Raw genomic sequence first — 23,182 nt, 5'->3', positions numbered from 1 at the left:
AGAGTCTGTAACCCGAGGTACCACTGTACCTTGCCACAGGCAGTGCTGGCTGGAAGTGAGGAGGGCAACATCTAGAAAGCATCAGGTTTGGAAAGCTGTATTAAAGTTTTTACTATTCTTTCATCATTTTCTCCCCTTTTGGATGCAGCTATTGCTCAAAAACACCCATCCATCTATTCCTTGGTATTCACACAGATCTTGTATATTTCTGATCCTTCCTGGCTCAGTAGACCCTTCATGGTTACAGCTGATCTGCCACAACAACATGCAGTTAGCCATGTATGTTTCCCTAGTGAATCTTCACAGCAAATTCACTCCTTCCACCCATCTATGGCACTACAACACCTAGGAAAAGGCAGACAACATGACACTAAGCTTCCTTATTAAGCCAAAGCAAGGGTAACCCTATCACAGTTGCAGATGAAACAGCTGAAATGTAGGCGATGTTTTATAGTACTAACTCAACTCAGAACCTATTAAAAAAACACCTTATGTTGCCAATTTATGAACTGTCTGCTGTGGTTGTAAAATAGCAGCGTTCATATACTAAATGAATTGGAGAAACTGTAGAATGACTCAACCACAGTTCAGTCATTCATCACATTTTCTTACATTCATTCGTGTTCCTTTCGCTTAATGAACAGCAGAAAGTTCAGTTTAACATAAAGCAAAATAACAGTAAAGAGATATCCGTGTCTAAGGGTGTATTTACATTACAGATTTAAATTGGCCTTCTGGCAATTCCTTCTGGGAACTGTCATTCTACGTATGCAACCTTAAATGCATCTTTGCATTTAACATGCAGCTATTTTTAAATGCAAATAGCATCATCTGGGGGCTGGGGGAAGAGAAAGTAAAACTATTAGATCATAGCAGACATGGAAGGACATTTAACCCTTTTCTCTCCTTCTGTGATCTGTAGGGGAGGGTACTTCCTCACTGGCATCAATGAAGGATTTCTCCCCAAAGCAAATCCTTTCAGAGGAGCGATTTTCCACAGGGTTGCTGCCATCCTGATTATCGCTCCACATCTGTTCATTGGCACAGTGAAACATGGAGAGGAGCAATCAAGTTCTGCCACTGCAGGTACCTCCAGATATCATTTTCTTTGTGCATTCACCGTTTGTGCTCGTGATGGCACCGGGATGGTTATATGCATAGCTGTCAAGTATCCCTTATTTGAAGGGACAGTCCCTTATTCCAGCGCCATGTCCCGCTGCTGTCCCTTATTGATGGATGTCCCTTAAATGTCCCTTAAATGATGTCCCTTAAATTTCAAAGGAAGCAGCTCCTCTCCCTCCCTCCCTGCCGGCCAGGGAGGAGGGAGGCTCCAATTGTGTTGCTTGGCTGTGTTGCTCACCCAATAAGAAGTCTAAGAATGACTGGGGGGTGGAGCTTGCATGCCTTGTGTGTGGCTAGTTAATGCAAGCTGAGGGGTTTTTTGAATGCTGGACGCCATTTTGTTGCATGTGCTGCTGCAAACTTTGCAGTGCAAAGCCAGGCCGGGGAGCCATCTTAAGTTAAGGCTGCATAGGCCTTGTGGTGCATGTGATTCAGATTCTATTCGGTTGAACCTCTGGTTACAAAGTTGGTTGGACAGTGTTCTCGAAGCTACCAGCATGAGTTTGACCAGACTGCAGGAGGACAGAAAGACTGGAGTGCCTGGAACAGGTGAGGCTGCAGGTCCCTTATTTTGGCTGCTGGTCCCTTATTTTCAAGGCTGCTGGTCCCTTATTTTCAAGGCTGCTGGTCCCTTATTTTCAAATCTGTAAGTTGACAGCTATGGTTATATGTGATCCTGTTTTCAAAACTGTTTGGGCAAACAGAAGTTTTGGTGTGGATGTACACCTTCTTTCCCAATCAGGACATGCCCCATACCTCCCTGCTGAGATCCTGTAACTCTTCATACCACAAATGGTCTGTGAGGGGTTGCTTTTTTTACCTGCTTTTGTTGCTCTGTAGTGCCAGAGTGCCCCTCCAGATGGCAATAATGGAATTACATTGCGGAAGCACTGCAGAGCGACTCATAAAGTGGAATGATAAATGTACAGGCCAACAGAAATCCCCCACAAATGCACTATTTTTTGCATTCACACTGTGTTGCAAAATGCACTCACCAGAAAAATACCCAGTCTGGGGGCCCAGGAAAACACACACAAACCCCAAACAACCCCCAAATCAAGTGCAGTTCAATTCTCTCCTACCTTCATCGCCCTAACCCTTTCTGCAAAGCCAACACACACAGACCTGTATAATTTTAAAGGATGGACAGAAGATGAGATTACACACACATACTCGCATAGTAAAGCCTGTAAAAGAGCCCTGAAGTTTGAAGCATACTTTCCCATATGTTTTACTTATGATTTCTAAATGCATGGTGCAAATAATGTTACCTTTTATCTTGAAACGGGAGCGGATATTTTGCAAAGGGCAGTCATGTGGACAACTAGAAATCCTTCTTTAAAAAGTTTCCATTTTTAAAATCTGAAGGTGAATTGCACCTGGAGATGGAATAGCAAGCTATTCCACTAAGAAAATAGGAAGCGGTTTTTTTTTGCACAGTTTTTTGCTTTACATATCTTGCATCCCAAGAAACCTCTCCCATGTTCATAGATTCTTGCATTTCTTGGATGAATTGTTCTGGAATATGACACCCCTTTTACTGCTACAAGGTACTCATAGAGTACAATTATTACAACAATCTAAAGAAGATCACAACTATGTGTGTGTGGGCCAAGGGGAGGTATGGACTTGTGTTTGTGATATAGCATGATGATTCCGTCCATCAAATTTTAAAAAATAAACTCATCTGGGCATGCTCAACACCTTGGGTGCCTCTAGATCTTGCGTACCTCTGGATCCTGGCCTATGTGGGCATGAAATGAAGTACAGATGATCATTCTTAGACTCTTCGGGCATAGAATCTTCTATGATTCTATGTAACAGCTTGGTCAAGTTAAATGGTCAGCTATCTAAAACATGGCAAGAGTCCTAAGCTATTCTTAATCATACATAGCATTTTATACACATGGATAGCTCAGTTGGTTAAAGCATGGTGCTGATAACTCCAAGGTTGCAGGTTCGATTCCTGTATGGGACAGCTGTATATTTCTGCATTGCAGGGAATTGGACTAGATGATCCTCAGGGTCCCTTCTGACTCTACAATTCTATGATTTTCACATTCCTTGTGAAAGTCAGTAATGATGGAGACAGACCCACCTCACCAGAAAGGGCATTCCGCAAATGAGAAACCACTACTAAAAAGGCCCTGTCGTAGGTCAGCACAAAGGAAAGAAACTCCAGCTTCTTCAAGTTGCTGAAAGGCACACAAAATGCCTACACTAGAGCTCTGAAGAGCTTGCCTTAAGTTAAATATGTTTCAGCCTCACGAAACAGTACCTTTTTACTGATATTGCAGAAGGGGTGGGGAACCTGTGGCTCTCCATGAATTTTGGGACTATAACTCTCATCAGCTCCAGCCAGCATGGCCATTGGTCAGGGAAGATGGAAATGTTAGTCCAGCAACAACTGGGGGACTTGGCGGTTTGCCGTCTCTGTGTGAAAGAAAACCCCTAATTCTACATAAGGTTAAAGATATATATATATTTAATCACAGACTGAAACATCATGATTACAAAATGGATGGTCAAGTTCAAAAACCACCGTACACACAATTCTGGATGGGAACCTCTTGCCCATCACCACCACTGCTGCCACCACCACTAGCAGACTGGTAGCTCAAACAGAGTTCTTATTTGCCGGCGTGACTGAACAGTGAATTCCGGAAGTATGAGTGATGCTGCACAACAGAGGCCGGTGGGACGTATTGCATTCACACAGCAAGCTGTGGCTATTTTCCGAGCTCTCCTACAGTGCTGTATCAGGGATCCCAACAAGTCTGCAACTTTCTGTCCAGAGTCTTTTCTGCAACTCCTCATCATAGGAGACGTCCGCAGATTTTGTCCTTTGCTCGTTGCAAAGATAGCAGGCGCCAACGCCTTCCAACTCTGGTGAAACTGCTGCATAGATTGATGTGGATGCACCCTCTTCTGGGCTCTGTGAATTAGAAATCAATCAATCAATCAATCAATCAAGTAGAACAGGAACGCATAGAATAAGGCTTATCAAGACATGAGCTTGAACTTACTTCCAAGACATATCTCAAGCACTGGCTAATTGGTAGGTTGGGGTAGAGGTTATGTTCTATAAGGAAACCATATAAGCCCAGTTCTCGAATATATTTAGTTTAGGTGGAGTTGGTGGGGGGAGAGGCAGAGATAGAGGGAGTGGGGGTGGAGAGAGAGAGAGAGAGAGAGAGAGAGGATGGGGAGAGACTGTGTGTCACTGAGGGCAAGTTTTCTTCCCTCGAGACTTGCTAAAAGTGGTCTATGAGCTAGTTATTCTATGAACAAGAGGCAATTGTCAAGTTACATAGTGTAGTAACATTTGACAAATATAACACCACAATGAACAGAATGATCCCCATGGGCAGATTACGTGGAAGTACTGTCTCTCAAGGACTTTAAGCAAAGATAAATGTATCACATCTCTGCCTTTAGCTTGCCTTCACCACTCCCCTCTATAATTGTGTATGTGTGTGGGGGGGGAGAGGTATGGGGGTTCTTTGTTGCTTAGAAACCACCTAGTTCTTTCATTTTTAGGGCCTGACATGGCAACACATATTCTGTTACTGTTTTTACTAGACAGAGCATCTATTTACAAAACAATACAAGAACTGGTAATGCCCCCATTCCTCAGCACTCTGACCAAGGAACTCTGGAAACTATCATTCTATGAGGAGAAATCTTGATCTATCAAGAATTATCACCAGTGCTCCCCCCCCCCACTTAAAAAGTGTGGCACTTACTGTAATAACTTCATGGTGAATACCAGCACTGATTTTTCTAGGAAAAAAACACTGAATTTATCACCATTGTTTGTGTGTGTGAACACACACACATATTTTGTTGGGAGAGACCAATGAGAATCAAACTTGTCAAGTTTGCAAATGTAGAAAGATACATCTTGTGCTTCAAGGTGATGTTTAGACATCTGTCCTCAAAATTATATAATCCCGAGTTAGTTTTGTGAGACCTGATTTAAGCTTTCTTCTTTCCCCAACTGCAAATTAATTGTTTAATCTTGTTAATTACAACATCATTAGAAATAGATTAGCAACCTATTCTCCTGGTGATCCACTGCCCTCTGCAGACACAATGTCCTCTCCCATTCATATATTTCTACTCCCGGTAAGGAACTGGGTTGCATCCTATGTTTGTTTGTTTTCAAGCCACTGCAGTAAGTTTGAAAAATGTGGAAGTAAAATAGCATGTCTTCCTCCATTTCAGTATACAGAAGAGGGGAAGGAAGAGATAAGAAGAGAAAGGGAGGAAAGACGGTAGGCCCGAAATTTAAGGAATCTGAGAAACAGTATTTAAAATCTGGGACAGGATCATTTTATTGGAGAATGAGCAATCTGGATGTGAGTATCACTGTTATTTCTCCTTAAGCTTCAGGGTGTCCTACCTGTAATACTTTCATATTCATTAGGCTGTGGGGCAAAATATGACAGCGTCTGAATATCAGGTTATTTCAGGTGATCCAAGCTGGCTAAACCAACACGAAGTTTTTCAAAATCATTAATCTCTTTGCAAATGTCAGCTTCTGGCATTTTGCTTACAGTTGTACATGGGTAGAGCTTGAGGTCATAGCATGCCTACAGGGATTTTGAAACTGTGGTTTATTCACTGCCGTGGGTTTGATCCAAGGATTTTCAATCTCAATACAGAAGCATTACACAGAAATGGCAAGTTGTTCCTTTCTCAGTAGCAGAATTAATGCATTACTGAAAGCAAGCAGCAATATGGAAATCTCTAGTGTAATTATTCATTTTACCAGGATGAAATGTCCTTTAATCTGCCACAAGCAGATGAAGGTGCAAGTTGTATGTATGTGTGTATATAATGCATTCTGTTGAGTAACACGCTATGAGCCAGAGACCACAACAACCAGGGTGACGGCAAATGAAGATTGTGAGGCTTAATCCAGCACAGCAAGGTAAACTAGAGGATTTCACTTGACACAAATAATTATCATCAAAGTGCTGTGCTGTCAAAGAGAAAACTAGTACGTGTCAAACAAACAAAAAGCAACATTTTGTATTCATATGATATAATTTGTTCCACATTTAACAGATTTACTTCCTAGGCTAGGCTTTACAAAAACATTCTTACAAAGTTTTAGATTTTTAATCACAGATTTGGATCCCCCAACCCCAGCCTCATATATTACTGATCCCACTGATCCCCTATTTTTCAATAATTGCCTTGTTTCATCAGGGAAAACAAGGAACCTAAACACACTGAGACTGTACTTAAAAGGTGTTACCTGACCTCCCCTACCATCTGAGGCAGCTTGCAAATGTGACTATATCCATACCAAAATGGTGGGCCATCATCAGATGCGTATTCTACTTTTTCAGGATAGAAATGGGAAAAAATAAATCTACAGACCCACTGAAAACAGTTACAATAACAAATTCAGAACCACTGGTCTCTGAACATTACAGAGTTATGTTTAATATTGCTCTTCTGGGAACCTTGAGGCTCCTACAGAAAAGGCCTTCTTCTTCCACTGCCACCATCTTGATCTCCTGGTGGGATTTCAAGCAGGGTTTTATCCAGCAATCTTGAAGGAAGGTGGGAGTTAATCTAAGGCATTTCCGAAATCTACAAATCCCAACTATCAAGGATTTTAAAGGTCAAAACCAGACTCTTGTGTGAAACATATTCACCTCATATCACTTTTTACTGAGCAACAAATGGCCAGACAACTACAGGAAAACTCACTTTTCTTAGAGCACTTGGTGTCCAACAAACATTATTTTAGTATTGTTTGGGATTTAATTTTAGCTTGTTTCCCCTTATTCACAAATTCCAAACACCCAAAAGTACCGCTTAAATACAGAACAAAGCTATGGGCAATCTCCTCCCCACCAGTAGGTTTCATACGGATAATAAATCCCACCGCATAGAAAATTGAGCCTTGCCCAACACTACTAACAGCTTCAAAAATGTGGAACAAATATCACATGGTCCAATCCAAAAATGAGCTCCTTAACAACTGTTTCCTTTAAGGATTTCCTCTTGTATAGGCTCAGCAACAGTCCCCATCAAACACTGATCCTGAACCAACTGATTCAAGCACACATGACAAGAAGGTTCCTCTCTCATGCCTTTGGCTTAGACCTTGACACAACTGTGGGGGTCTTACTTGGAACTAAAGACTGAAGTGCATCAACAATCTTTATGTCACCATGTACTGTTTCAACAACTGGATGTTACATCAGACAGGTGTGTTTTGCAATTCTCAGCAAGTACTGGAGTGATATGGGCATTGTGATCATGTGAAAACTTCTGTAAATAAGCAACACAATTCCTTGCTGCAACGGATTAGTGTGGCTCCCTTTATGGAAATTGCTGTGATAACCTGGCTCATGTAGATTCATCTTGAGCTTATGATACTTCTGTTTGAATGTTTTGATTCCTGTCCTTCTGAAACGTTCAGACAAAACATAATTTTTATGTGAAAGGTGTGAGCAAGTATTACAATCTGTTTCCAGAGCTGAGTTGGTGCCCTGTTTATTTACAGGACACTGCAGACTAACATAATCCAAGACACAGTACATGCCCACATGGGTCTAATTCCTACTCCTGTGAAAACTAATTACCTAAGCCTATCTTATTGATAACCTTTTCCAGCCCTGGGGATGGAGGGGGACCAATGAAAGATGAATCACTATAGCAACTGGGGCAGGATGAAAGAAACTCAGTAGCATGGAAAGCTATGAAAATCTTTAGGCAGACTCTTTGAAGACTGAAGACCACAGAGATGATACTGGGCACAGATAATACGTAGCTATAAATGCATTTATTATGAAAAGTGGTATGTTTTCTTTCTGCTTTACAAAACTATGTCCCTTGCTGAGACATGCTGCTTGCACACATTGTATTGTTATACGCTATCAAAGACTAAGCATCTTTGAGCGCTCAAGACACAAGAAGTGTTTTTTTAAAGTCATTTTGTATACTGTGCAAATGTCATAATGGTTAAGTAAAGACAAGAGTAAACAGTCAACAGAAAATGACAGACAATACGGTACAGCAATCTGCAGGCCATTTGTCTTTCAAAACATTGTAGATAATTTCTCTCTCTCTCTCAGCTTCCTGTTTTCTGTTTTTCTATTTATTTATTTCCTTTAAAATCCTCCGTGTTCATCCTTCTGCTTCTGGGATGTACCAGAAGACCCAAGAGAAATTTGATAAACTACTGGTTCTCCATAAAAAGGTTTGTCCTGCATATGATTAGTCTCAAGGTTACTTGCATTGTTCATCTAGAGAAGCTTCATTCAACAATGAACCTTTAAAGGAGAAGCGATTACAAAAGACTAGATTGTCCAGGTTTCTTTCTGTGCCTATCCTTCCTTTGCAGACAATCAAAATGGCAATCATCCATGAAAAGATAGCTTTCTTACCAATTTTAAAACCTTTATCTGGCCAAAATACTTAAGATGTTATAGGAATATACCACAAACAAGACAATGTGAATTAGAAAAATCATACCTATATCTTTTCTAAAAATAAAAAAGGAGGAGGAAGAATAGCATTTTTAATAAAATAAGCATTGATTAGTAATATCCGCACAGCTTCTCTCCTTTATTTCTACCCCAATCCTAGAAGGGCAACTATTGTAGTGCTCAAGTTGATATCAACTAAAAAAAAATTGTATATATTGGTCGTTTACACTAATGAACTATTTTTAAAAGCCACTAGATTAACTACATGCATAAAGGCATTTTCTCCTAATAAGATACACAGCCTCCAAATGTTTTGCCTGCTCCTAAAGGACTAGCATTTGCTGCAGATCTAATAAATAATGCAGATATGGTTCCCCCCTCCCTTCTTCCATGGTGCTTCATTAAGAACTGTACTAATAAAGCAGCAGAAGATGGTTTAGATGTAAATTGCAGCATATTAAAAAGGTACGTTGGCTATATCTGCAATAATAATAATAATAATAATAATAATAATAATAATGAAGGACACTCTATAGTGTACAAAGAATGCAAATACTAGTGTAGAAGTGGAACCTGCAACAAAATGTTGCAGTGCAGGGTTCCAGCCAGTCATGCCCTGTTTCCAGAAAACCTGCTCTGCCCCCACAGTTTTATGTTTTCTCTTCTCAGCATTCCATGGCCACTGAGCATGCTCAGTTTCAAGGACTGGCTAGATGCAGAAGAGTGGTGGGAGGTGCCAGCTGGGGAATCCCTAAAGGAAGAAGGCTCAGAGCCAGGGGAGTGGTGCTGGGATGATGATGAGTGAACAGAAGTTGAAGAGGGAGCAGACACGGGGGAGGGGGAGGTGTCGCAAGCTGAAGAAGCAACAGGGTTTAGTGAGCAGGAAGAGTCTGTGGCAGAGAGCAGTTCAGAATCAGATGCAGAAGCGGAGGCTGGAGAGGAGTGGGGCTAAGAGACAGTGATATGTCAGGCTGCTGAGGGAGCCAAGCTGTCTCTGTCTCCTGCAGTGACCAGCTCTCCTTCCCCCTGGTCTCCTCCGGTTTGCTGTGTTTGAGCACTGAAGAGTGTTTTCCTCTAGGGAAAGCAGTGTGACAAGAGGAAGTGTGGATGAGCTTTAAGCCTTTGGGGGAATTCACAGGGCCTTAGTCTGATCAGCACCGTTTGAAAACAAAACTTAAAACAGCTATTTGCTTTTTTTAATTGTACAATAACTTTGATGAATGAATGAAAGATGGCTGACCTTTTAGTTCTTAAATATGCGCTCACTAAGAGGATTACAATTGTTTGTGAACTTTGCAAAGCCTTAGGCCTGGAACACAGATGGAGGAAAATAAAATTAAGTTAATTTTTATTCAAACTGAACAGGCTGCATCACTCAGTGAGATAAATTGCTTTAATTATTTCCCGCTTGCTAAACCTGTGCTCTCATCACTTCAAGTAAGTTGTACATTGGCTGTTTTAAACAATCAACTCAAGTGAGGGTAAAAGGAAGGCCCTAAAAACACTGAGAAGCAAAAGAAAAATATTAAAAACCTAGACAAGAATGATGCATTTCCATAGTGCTGTTGTGACAAAAAGCACTTAAGGCTAATGAGAGAGATGTTTGTTATTTGACTTGTATTGTGTAGGTGTAGGTACTTAAGAGTAAAACTGAAGAACATGTGGCAATTCAGATTTCCGTTTCAGAATATTTTTAAAAATAACATTTTTCTGCTTCATTGTATTTCATTGCTTAATCAAAACAGGAGCAATCACCATTAATTTGCATCTCTGTTACCAAGAACGCATGCCTTCTAGACAATATTTCCAGCAGTGGCATGTGTGGTAGATCTATGAAGCCACACTTCTGACACCAGTGTTGCTGCTCCTTGCCTAGAACAGGCTGACAGCAGGACAGAGCAGGGCAGTGGCAAGGTGGCTTGTTGGATCAGTGGCACAAGCACTGTTGCTAATCCAGTGCTCCATCTGCTTCATCCATGCAGTCTCAACCTCCTTGCTGAGTTTCCCTTCCCTTCCCAGTCCAGGTAAGCAGTGGAGGAATGAGAAGGGTGGCTCTGCCTTGCCCTACACACTGCTACTGAATATTACTGATTTTAGGAGAAAGCCACTAACTAATTAAGGCCATGTATGGCACCATAAAGCAACGGATGCCTATTATTTCAGACATGCTGTTTGTTTTGAGATCAGTAAACACTAATCTAATGACATTCCATGGTACAGATTTTTAAACTTGCTCAAGTGATGCAAACAAGTTAACTGGGTTTTAATTGATCCACCGAAGGAACAATGCAAGAGGTGGGGGAAACCAAGTGAAAGCAAGCAAAAAGAAACGGAGGAAAAGGGTGATTTATGAGTCTAGCACACTGCAAGTCTTATGACTCTTCCTTCAGGGCAACTATAAAAGCAAAATTTATGTACAATCCATTTAACAATTCATTAATGAGACAATTGTAATAACACTTCTCTTGCAGTGCAAACCTACACATGTTTTCTCATAAGTCAGCCCTACATCGCGCTCTGCAGCCTTAAAAATAGAGGTGCATCATGAAAACAAATAAACAAACAAACAAAGAACAACAACAATACAGTCGTACCTTGGAAGTTGAACAGAAACCATTCCAGAAGTCTGTTCGACTTAAAACGTTCAAAAACCAAATTGCTGCTTCTGATTGGCTGTAGGAAAGTCCTGCAGCCAATCAGAAGCCACGGAAGCCCTGTTGCACATTCAGGTTCCAAAAGAACATTCGCAAACCGGAACAATCACTTCTGGGTTTGCGGCGTTTGGGAGCCAAAACATCCGAGTTCCAGGGCGTTTGGGATCCAAGTTACAACTGTATATAAAATAGTTCCGGCTGTAGGACAACCTAAGCAATTTTAAGTGTGTTCAGATATTCCATATCAAGTTTTCTATGGTGTGTGTCCTTCATCTAATATGTTAAGATAGGTAAATCACAAGCAACATCATTGGAACAGAGTAAGGGGGAGATGGAGCTATACACGAGAATCAATACATTTGGATAACTGTTATTCTCGAGAGCTTGTCTCTGTGTTTGCAGAAGGCACAGAGGCGATCTATAGCCCAACATGTTTATGCAGAAGGAAGTCCCACTGTGCTCAGTTAGCCTTACTGTAGGTTCAAAAGGCCTTCTTCAGAGGCAACCTTACAGTGTGATCCTATACCTGACTAATCAGAAGTCCTGTTGACTTCAAGTGAGTATAGGACAGCAGTCTTAATTAGCTGGAAAGTACTTCCTCCATTATCTTCTTTGGACAAGAAAGAGCCAGAGCTTCTATTCAAAACCATGCCCACTTCCGGAATTGTTTTTTTTTGCTCGTCCATTTCTAATTGTTTCTTAGAAAACCACCCAGCCTTGGGAAGAGACCTGTTGACACCTTGCAGAATACTTGAAATATAAACATAAGACTGCATTTGTGAACAACGGCTGGCGCCCCCCCCCCCCAATGTATTATTTTAATGCCTCTGTGGAAATTTACAACATGGAGGCTGCAGCGGAAAGGACCACACATGCTCCCACATCCCTGTCCATCTTTAAAATTGCTGTCTTAAAGGAAAGACTGCTGCTGTCTTTCACATCCTGGGACTATAATTTCTATCGTTAAAGAATCACTAGAAGGCCCCCCTCCCAACCACGCCCTGGGGTGTTGGAATGAAGGCTAGTTAATTGCTTGTCAGAAGTGCCATAGCCCCTGCCCTCTTTTTGACTCGGAAGAGTATTAACTGGAAGATAATTGCAACGTTTCATGTCTACTGCTTGCACTTTGCTGACAGTGACAAATAATAGGTAGAAGTGGGAATTTTTTGTAACCTGCCAAATATCTCAAAGCATTGTCATTCTTCAGTGCAGTGACTACATGTGCGGTAAGATCCTCTCTCTCTCACTCACTTTCTCTCTTTTTTTAAAAAAAGATGTTATTGGCAAGGAAGATCAGGATGATAGCTCACATTCCTATATGTAGTGTTATGGGCTACAAAAGTCCCTAATGGTGAGGTACATGGATCCTGGGTTAGAATGCTTTGAGCCAGCTCCTGGAAACTGCTATACAAAATAGTGCCCTGACTTTCAAAGGAAAATGCTTGGGATTAAAGAGAAGATGTCAAGGAGGCATCTGAAAGGAGCACAGAGACAGGTATAGGATACACGTGTGTATTCCACTTGGGGATGGAAGCGGGTTGTGTTTTGAGTTTGATAGGAAAGTGGATGGCAAACTGGAGGAGAGACAAGAAGCCACTTGAAGAGACCAGGAAGAAGCTGTTGAAGGAGAAAGGAGTATACAGGCCATTTGGAATTGGAACCCAAACCTGTAGCTGGAGGATCCTTAGTACATAATGAAAAAGTGGAAATCTCATCTTAGGAGAGTGAGCAAATGTATCCCAGTACTCTGCTGTAAACATTTTTACTTCATAGACAACTAAATGCTACATGTCTTCCACCAAGGTTGCTCTATAATATCATAACATGCAGTAAGCAAATGCACACATTTTCTTCTCAAGCACATTTCATCTCAGTGTCTCCTTCTAAATGAGAAGTTTACATGGGCCAAAATGGCTGGTTAAAAAAAAAGGGTGTGTGCTATAGTTGTTGTTTTTTGCCGGAGAAAGGCTGCCTACTTGCCTAATTCCTTGGAGACTGAACCTCAGAGCATTACATAAAGACAGACATTTCCAAAGAAAGAAAGAAAGAAAGAAAGAAAGAAAGAAAGAAAGAAAGAAAGAAAGAACCCTACATGCTGTTGACGGCAATGGAAAGGGAATAAGAGATTACAGCCAATGCTGGGCACTTTTAAGAAACCTATGTTTCAGTCCAGTGCAGCATTTACTTCCTGACAGTTCACATATGCACTGTGATTCAGCATTCTCATTGTTTTTTAATTTCAGCATGGATTTACATCAGGGGGCACACGCATAGATCAGTAATTCTGTGAAGTGTTAACGGATCACAGCCGCCGTTACAGTAGATCAGTGCCCAATTATTTCCCAGAGGGCTGCAACAGGACTTTCCAAAATCAGGCCAGGACATGGAGCTTATCTGACCAGAATAAAAGAAACATACTTGAAAGCACAAAGGGCACAATTTAATTCAGCCTACTAGAATCACATTGCTTATGGTGGGTCCAGGCTGAAGTTTTTTTGCATTATCTGCCACTGGAAGAATATGCCACTGGATGCAAATCACACTAGAAAAAACAATCTATACTTAAGTCATAAAACAATTTTTTTCTTCTTCAGAAATGTCCCCCTCCCACTGGGTATATTGTCAACAATTCACTTTTTCTTTTAAAGTATTATTTTTAAACAGTATTATCAGGTATTTCCAATGAATTGTTTTATTGTATTAAGAATTTGGTTTTAGACACTATTTCAGATTATAAACACTTCACTATACTGGTTGTATATTCATATCAAAGTTTTAAATCCACCTGCCAAGTGTGAACAATCTAGGCCGTAATCCAACATTAGGGAAGATTTTAGTGTAACACAACTTTAATTCAGTAAACTCTTTCAAATATATATGAAAGACAAACACATATTTCCCCTTTGTAACTATTTCTGCAATTTTATCTAAAAGTAGATGTGTAGCATCATGTTAACTGGGTGGTCGTCAACTAAGTTTTACCCAAAGTAGACCTACTGAAATTAATTGACCTATCTGAATCATGTTAATTAATTTGAATGGGTCTAAGTTGGAGTAAAACTTAGTTGACTACTACCCACTGAATTCAGATTACAGTCCTATTAACCTGTGAGTAAGCCATGCAGAATTTAGTGAAATTTACCTCTGAGGGTTTGACCAAAGCTCTTTGGAGAAGTCTGCCATGCTTTTCACATTGTGAGATACTGTACATGTCAGACTTATAAACTGTACAACAGTTTGTTATCCCAACCATGCCCTTTCATTCTAAAATTCACAAAGGTAAGTAAGTTGCACTAGTGCAAACAGCAGGGAGGTGGCACATGAAGAAGGGTCTCAGAAGATGATCTGATTCTGTGCAGGTGCATATGGAAAGAGGCGGTCCTTGAAGCCTGTATTCAACCTTTCATGAGCAAAGGGAGAAATGTCCCTGGAGACTTATGTCACTGGAGTCGGAAGCTATTGGCCAAAGACATGTTGCCTGGGTGTGCAGCATCATGTGAGCACCAAGTCTGACCTGGAAGGTCTGGGGAAAGCGTAAGACCAGCTAGGGACTAGCTAGGCTGCCAGCTGGCCATCTGTGTGCAATATTAATTAATATTAATTAATATTAAGGCAGAGGTGTTTCTGATTCATGTTAGCAGCACAGGAAGAACACAACAAGAAAAGATGAGAAATTTGTGAGCCACTAGCAGTACTGAATACATCTTTAGCCATGCACAGGAGACCTCATCACAAAATGACACTCTGACAATACCTCCAGGTACCTTTAAGAGAAGCCAGCCTGTCATCCACTTGACCATTTTCGCTGCCCAGCAGACATTTTGGTAGAGATCGGTATTCACTACTCCGGGATCTACAACGTTAACAGTCACGTGGCTCCCTTCTGCTGTCAGGAGATGTTGTAGTCGGTAGGCAGACATAACAAGGGCAAGTTTGCTTTGGGCGTAGGCTCCGTGGGGTGAATACAAGCAACTACATGGGGTGGAAAAACACAGAAGTGAATTAATTCTCTGAAGGTAACTGTGATGTGTGCTATAGGACACATGATTGGTTACAAGTTTTAATAAATTATAGAGAAGTGGATAAGAGAAGCAGCAATACGACAAAATGGCCCTCAAATGGGCTTATCTTCTCAAAACACATTGCTTGCAGTTGCCAAAGTGATTATTTCAGTAGAGTTCATTGTGTCATTTATGGAAAGTGCTTTAGATAAACCTGCCTGTTAATATAAACTGTAGTATTGGCACCCGACTGGTATTGTTCTCCCTTGGGAGAATTAAATTATGAATCTCAGAACACCGTATGTGTTATTTCCTGTGACTTCCGGAAGTCTCGTATTACATTTATAGAGGTTAAAAATAGGCAGCCTCTGCTTCACAGATCTCACAAAAAAGAACTGTTGCACTTACTGTATTAGCATTGAAAACTAAGTATGGCTTGAATAAAATGGAAAACAAACATGAAAATGTGAGACAGAGCCTTCAGCATATGGAAAAGTTAACTGGACACAGTGAAAAATTACCTGCAAATTTTAACAGCCACATATTAACAAAAAGATACATAGTACAGACACACTAGCAAGTGCGCTTTTGTGATCACAGCCCATTCTCTCATTTGCACGATTAAAGCACAGGACTTGCACAATGGAAGAGCATGGCTTCAAGTCTCTCTAGATATAAAACGCTAATACCTGTTCTGGGGTCACCTGGTAGAACTTGGGAGGTGGTGAGGGAAAATAGCTTCCCCCCAAACCTCTGGATCAGTTACTCCTCTAACACTGTTCAGTTTCTGGCTGTACTACATTTTAAGGGTTACACCTTATTCTAGAACATGACAAGACCTCCTGTTTCTGGCTGCAACAGCATCTTAGGTTGTGCTCCAAATACAGTGGTACCTCGGGTTAAGAACTTAATTCGTTCTGGAGGTCCGTTCTTAACCTGAAACTGTTCTTAACCTGAGGTACCACTTTAGCTCATGGGGCCTTCCGCTGCTGCTGCACTGCTGGAGCACGATTTCTGTTCTCCTCCTGAAGCAAAGTTCTTAATTGAAGGTACTATTTCTGGGTTAGCGGAGTCTGTAACCTAAAGCGTCTGTAACCTGAAGTGTCTGTAACCTGAGGTACCACTTTACTGCAAATTCATGCTCAGCTGAGCACAAGATGGTATGCGCTGTGTGGAGAGAGAAAGAGAGAGGACAACATGAGCCTACCAAGGCCTGTGCTTCAACTTCTGTTCCTTTTGTGCCATGTTCTTTTATTCATTTTTTTTTAAACTGCTGACAAATGCACTACACCTGAAGGGGAGAATGACGCATATTGATTGACACAAGGTCAGAATAATACATCAAGTGGCTACTTGATGTCACTTCTAGGTTCCTGGAGGCCTTTTTCCCCTCTACCCTGCCTTCTTGTTAGGGCTCATTCTTCAGAGACACATAATTGTGCACAGCTCACAAAAGACAGCTATAATTAACCTCAATGTTGCCAGAAGCCAGGATTTCCTGGCTGCCACAAACCACTTGTATATTCTACACATCAAAAACCCTGGCACTTCCTTTCCCAATCTACCTCCCTCCAATTTCCAAGGTGTTAATCTGTCTAGGGGGCAAAGCAGTATATTAAGAATGTACTCAGGCATAGGCAGATTGCTAAATGTTTCAACAAAAGTGCTGTTATTCTGCATACCGTAACGTTACTTCTAACAAAAGGCCACATGTAAAATGCTGCAATACACCTTGGCTTCAGCACTTGGTGAGGAAAACAGAAGCACTCTAGAACTCATAAAGCTTTCTTAATTATTTGTGCCTTATGTTTGTAAAACATCGCTGTTGTTTAGGCTAAGGGGAAAAAACCCAGACAGCCATAGATATATTCAGTCCTTTAGCTGGTGACCAGGTTTTTAGTTGCATGGAATGTGGAAATTATTTGCATATGCTCAGTGGTCAGTTTGCCGTTATGTGCAAGACTGATGCACTATTCCTTTTTAAAAAATCATCCTTTTAGATTGAATATCTGGCCTATTAATTGAGAGAAGGTAGTCCTATCAAAGACATTATTATAAAATGGAAATTCCACACACAAAGATGATAATGCTAGCTTCCCAATTCCCATCACCATCTGTAAGCTGAAGAGCCTAAATGGGTAGAAACAGGCTTCTTGCTTGAAGGCATTGAGGATGGTAGACAGGTTAGAGCTGGAATGCTAATCTCTGTGCCCTCCCTGAGGTGGAATTTCCAATTTTCAAGGATGCCTGAATAAGGCTGATCTTCCAGGCAGGATAGAGCTTCATGATTACATCAAGAGTCCAGTGCTCACAAGAAACTGCAGATTTACAACAACTGGATTCAGTCCTGTGTGCAACTATAGATGCCGACTTTCTACTGATTTAGGTAAGTTTTTCACACATTTTGCTGCAGAACTATCTGTAAACTGTGGTTGAAATACTAAAGATGCTCATAAGCGGCGTCTTTTCCATTTATCACCCTCCTTTAGCTATTTTGCTTCTTTCCTTAAAACACAGTGGATGCTCCGAATCTTGATCTTTACATGCACGTGAGTGTGTGTATATATGTATGGCTGACACACACACACACACACACACACACACACACACACAATATGCAATACAACAGGGTGAAAGGCAGGCAGCACATGTCTCTGGCAACAAGTCTAGAGATATTAGCGTCTATATATGTTGCCAAGATTTCTCTAACAGTTGGTGAGCAGCCAGAAAACTAGTGTTTATTAAAGCTGTCTAGACACTTATTTCTAACCGGCAGCAGATAAGTAGGGCAAGAACACAGTCAAATATGAATCTTTTCTCCTTAAGAATAGTCTGCTGGAGCGTGCCAAAGGCTTGTCTGTCCAGCATCCTGTTTTCACAGTGGCCAGCTACATTCCTGTGGGGAGCAGGCAAGCAGGACTTCAGCACCACAGCACTCAGTCCACCTGGGATTTCCAGCAACTGGTATTCAGAGGCATCCTTCTATGGAATGAAGCCCTCAACAGAAAGCACTCCAAGCATACTGACTTTGTTTGCATACAATACTGAGACAGTGCTTCTCTAGCTTTTTTTTTTTTTTTTTTTTTTTTTTTTAGCGCTGGAACCCTTCACGTTAAACAAAAATATAGCAGAATGCTTGCAGCAATATATATATAAACAGGGGGCATGGAGTTGAACATCGGAGGAGCCAGCCAGAGCTGCAACTTTTAGAAGTATCAACTCTTGAGACTTTGAAAAACTCTGCTGCTGATAGCCACTGATGAGAGAAGCCTTTGCTTTGCTTGTCATCCTTTAGGCTTTGGCTCTCACCAGAAAGAGTCCTTATCTCTGTCAGTGTTAGAGACAAATCATGAGTTGTAACAAAGGGTTTCCGGTCAAGATGGCGCTGAGGTAAGACGCGCTTATCAGAGCTCCACAGATTCCTTTTTAAAATTCTTTTTAAACTCTGTTTTAACTGTAACACGGGGGCTGACTACTGGCCACTTTTCCTCTTTTCTGCCGAGAGCAAGGTTGTTTACGTGGCTCTGATAACCCCCAGCGACCAACGCTGTAAAATGTTATGAAGCCAGCCTTGTAAATTACCCCAAAGAGCTAATCAGCCTCACAGCCGCCTTCTTAACCTTCTGGTGACTACTTCTGTATGCTTCAATTTATTTATTTTTACGGCTTTTATCCTTTTAAAATTATAAAACTTTTAAAGTTTCTGTTCATACAACCCTTTGACCCCTTAAACTCTTTATGCAATACAAACAAACTGTAGCAGCAGCACAGTAGGGTACTGAAGAGACAGTGTGGAAGGAACATTCTGATTTTTTTTGGGGGGGGGGGGTTGTTCCTGTCCATCTTCTTTTTCTTCTCTCACCATCAAGCTGCCCCTAAATTGGTCATGAATCAACTCACTGTTGACGAGACTGTGGACCTAATTAAACAACCTGGGAAACACAGCCTGCTAACACTAGAAGTAAGGCAGAAATGAGAAGAGCGAAAAGACGCAGGTGCTCTGAGAAGGATGATAATAATAATAATAATAATAATAATAATAATAATAATAATATAGTTTATACCCCATCCATCTGGCCAGGCCTCCCCAGCCACTTTGGGCAGCTTCCAACAAAATATTAAAATACAGTAATGCATCAAACATTAAAAGCTTCCCTAAACAGGGCTGCCTTCAGATGATATAGGAAACTTGGACAACTATTTTTTTGCCTCATAAAGAGCCTTCATTCCCAACACAGAATGTCTTTAACCCTCAGTATGTAGAAACGGCTGCCCAGATACTTACCAGATCTAATGAGGACAAAGCCAATACTCCCCTAGCGTCTGTCAGTGTTAAAAGGAGTAGCATTTTGAACCCTTGCTTGCAGGCTGCAGCTCAATGGAAGGCGCTAAGAGGGGGACAAAGAATTCCCATGACAAGTGATTCAACAGCTAATTTAACCCAGTAGTGGTATGGTGTGGGCAGGGTGTTGCTTACCGGGCTTCCCAATGCAGTGTGTTACTGCTAGCTATGAAGAGAAGGAAGGATAAGGCAATGGCAAAAGTAAGTTCCCTGCTGCCTCTCACACACACACCCTTTCAGTAACGAACAACAAAGCACAGGGTTGGGAAGCCAGGTAATCAACACTGCCCTGCCCACACTGGGCACTACTGATTTAGCTCTTGGAAAGGAAGGAAAGAAGAGGAAGGGCATTTAATCTCAATGGCTGCAACTCAGTGGAAATCACACACTGTGCATGCTTCTCCACCATTACATTTTTTAAAAATTGCAGAACCCCTTGCACTGCTTTGCAGAATCCCAGGGTTCCACAGAACACAGTCAGAGAAATGGGGCACAAATCATGGCTTTGTGCAAATAAGAAGGTGTGTGGGCTTCTGGAGAGGATGTTGTCGCCACAATGCTCCTCCTGTGGTCCTCCGTCTGCTTCAGTGCTGTGAGCTAAGCCATGGTTTGAATCAGCATGTCACCCAAATTTATGTGGTTTGCAACCCTCTCCTCATGGAAATACATCCCAGAGCAAGCAAAATAAAGGAAATCAAACAATCTGAAAAATCAAACCACAACAGTATTCCCATCAAAAGAGTTTTTAGGCAAATCTTGCCTAGAAAATAGCATACAAAATGTATTGCTTATGTTAGCCAGTGTGTGGTATCTGTGCTTATTTTACCTGATAACTTAAAGTGGACCAGACTGAGAACTAGGGTCCAATACTCAAGATCAGTAATAAATGACAAAGGGCAGAAAAATCCCCAGTGTTTTAATTTTTACATGGAAAAATAAGTTAATCTGCAAATATATTACTGGGCAAGCCTAGCAGTTTCAACAATTTTAGCTTTGCTTACTAAATACGGGTAAAATAAGCAAACTAAATTGGATAACTCTCAAAACCTGAAAATTCTCCAGTGGAAATTACCCAATGCAAATTACCCTAAACTTCAAGGGAATATTGTTGCATTTCAAAATTCTATGGAAAACCCACATCACCGCCAGTAACAGTCGATAAACGCAACTCACAGTTATTGACTGGAAAACAAATGGAGGTTATCATAACTGTAAACACACATAATGTTTAAATGGACATTGACAGGAATGAATTCCATAGAACAAACAGGCTTATAGTATTCACTATTTGAATTTTCCAAAGATCTAAAACTTCTGAAATGAAGCATCCAAGAAACAAAGAAAGCTTCAGAAGCTTTAAAAAGGTCCTGCAGGGGCTTGTTCAACATATTCATGTCTACTTTACTTAAGAATCATTTTAATGCAAAACCTCCTAATCTATCATGCTGTTATACTGACAGCACCGCAATAAATATTCAGGCAAAAAGGTAAGTTCGGGATGAAATTACTGCCTAGCCTTCTGTTGCATATGTGGGCTGGAATCATTACAGCCATTTGTCTAAAGGCAATTTCACTTGTAACAATGGTAATCACGAGCAGTGGAAGACAGGAAAACAAGTGAGTTAGATTAATATTTAGTAAGGTAATGGCTACTCTTAAAATACCTTATTGTGTTTACTGAAGTCACTAAGGAGCTCTATAAGCAAATGCAGGTGCAATGCTCTATTTTACAGTCAACATATAAGGAAAGAGCTGTTGAAACCACTTTTCATACAATATTTCACTAACAAAATGTGGGCCTCCTGTTTGGTCCAACTGCTCTTCAAGGGCTTTATAATGAGGATCTTAAGGAGATGCTGCTGCTTTCTGTTTTCCCCACAAAAGAGGGGGATATTTCCAAGATATGGAGGCCTGGAGTGCAAATTAAAGTTCCTCTCTTGAAGTAAAATGATAAGACTTTTGTAACAGGCAGGAAAAGACAGCTGCCCATTCAGGAGAAATTCTAGCTGGCATGATTATACCTACATTATGCTCTCTCCTGGCCCCGCAATTTCAGAGGAGAACACAGAAGAAAGGCTATCAAAACACTGCATGCTAAAATGAGACATTTGTTGAAATGTCATTTAAGAAATTTGCTAAGCCAAAACTCTTAAGGAGGAAACCGGAGCACCATTACAGGTTTCAGTAGTATGTGTTGCAAAGGGAATGGGGGAAGATGAGTCACAGAACTGTACAGAAACCTGTTCTTGAGATATATCCAAGATTAAATTGCTAAGAAGTTATGAATCTTAAAGGTATTTGTTGTGTTTACTTTTTGTTATCTTCCGAGACCCTGTCAGATGTCCCACCACCAAAACAAAAGAAATGTGTTTGTGGGAATGCAGGACAGGGTGGGTTTTTTCCTGGGGCAGCAGCCTGGTATTCCTGAAGACCTTCAGGTGAATAGGAAAGACGAAAACAATTCTTGTTCCACCTGTCCTGAAATGGTTTTTGATGTAAAAGCTTTAACACTGCTCTTTGATTATTTTAAAAGTTGGTTTTGTGGTGCTTCTTTTTGCAAACCGTGGCTGCATACCCAGCATACAGTTAAAGAATCCCCCAGAGAATCCTGGAAACTGTAGTTTGTTGATGGTATTGGAGACTCTGTGTGTGGGGATAAACTACAGTTCCCAAGAATTTTAAGCAGGGGGGAGAGAAATGAGCCTCCTTGGAAGCCATCTCAGGGTCAAAAGGCAGTATAAAAATAAATACTTCTAAGTAACCAAAGCTATAAGTGACCCAAAGGAATACTCACGAGTCCTGAAATACCAGGGGAAGAGGGAGTTCACTACCCTTCCACCCTCTCCAAATGGCACCCCTAAATTAAGCCTATGCATCTCTCACTGACACTGTGTGTAAGCAAGCCAGGATTCAAAAAAACAACAACTACTCCATATATCCAAGTGAGCTTTGGATTTGTACTTCTTGAAAAGCACCTTCTGATGAAGTATGCAAATACAGATCAGTAAGGAGGATGTGGCCTTGGTAATGTGTAGCTCACATGCAATAGGCTTGTGAAACAGAATGAGTTCTCACAATGCAAGGATGTGCTATACAAAACCAAAGTTTAGCTGATGATGGTGATTTTATTATTTATACCCTGCCCATCTGGCTGGGCTTCCCCAGCCACTCTGGGCGGCTTACAGAATATATAAAACATAATAAAGCATCAAATATTAAAAACTTCCCAATACAGATGTCTTCTAGAAGTTGCAGTTCTTTATCTCCTTGACATCTGGACGGAGGGTGTTCCACAGGGAGGGTGCCACTACCGAAAAGGCGCTCTGCCTGGTTGAACCCTACACACTCATTGTGCACTTTTCAGCTGAAATGATTTCATACAGGTACTCAGATATATTCAGATATTCCACCCTGTAGGCCACTCTCTGCATTCCACAATATACCTAGGTTCATACTCTGTGACTTTCATAATCTGCCTTGGGTTACATTAGTAGAAACACAGAGGCTGTTCCATCAGGCTGCCATGGAAGAGAAGACGACAACATATGCATTCCATTCTTATACCTAAAAAGACATTACCCTGACATGACTTATTAGCTCCTTTAATCC

At 41.0% G+C, this 23,182-nt stretch overlaps 1 protein-coding gene across 5 annotated transcripts in view; it reads right to left on the bottom strand.

Annotated features, from left to right (window-relative positions):
- Positions 1 to 3,584: 3,584 nt before the first annotated feature.
- ZBED1 (zinc finger BED-type containing 1) overlaps positions 3,585 to 23,182 on the bottom strand; it is a 142,213-nt gene continuing 122,615 nt past the window's right edge. For 4 of the 5 annotated variants that reach the window (XM_081001332.1, XM_081001334.1, XM_081001336.1 and 1 more), the window contains 2 exons: positions 14,995 to 15,202; positions 3,585 to 4,057 (listed from right to left, as the gene is read on the bottom strand). In XM_081001332.1, coding sequence (XP_080857458.1) covers positions 3,869 to 4,057; positions 14,995 to 15,202 — 397 coding nt within the window. In that variant the 3' untranslated portion in view covers positions 3,585 to 3,868. Of the gene's footprint in view, positions 4,058 to 14,984; positions 15,203 to 23,182 lie in introns of all 5 variants that reach the window. The other variant, XM_081001333.1, reaches the window with a different exon arrangement.

The sequence above is a fragment of the Podarcis pityusensis genome (genome assembly GCF_964106645.2).
Source record: "Podarcis pityusensis genome assembly, chromosome: 4".
Taxonomy (NCBI): domain Eukaryota; kingdom Metazoa; phylum Chordata; class Lepidosauria; order Squamata; family Lacertidae; genus Podarcis; species Podarcis pityusensis.
Note: the sequence above shows the minus strand (reverse complement) of the source record. Positions and strands in the feature narration are given on the sequence as shown.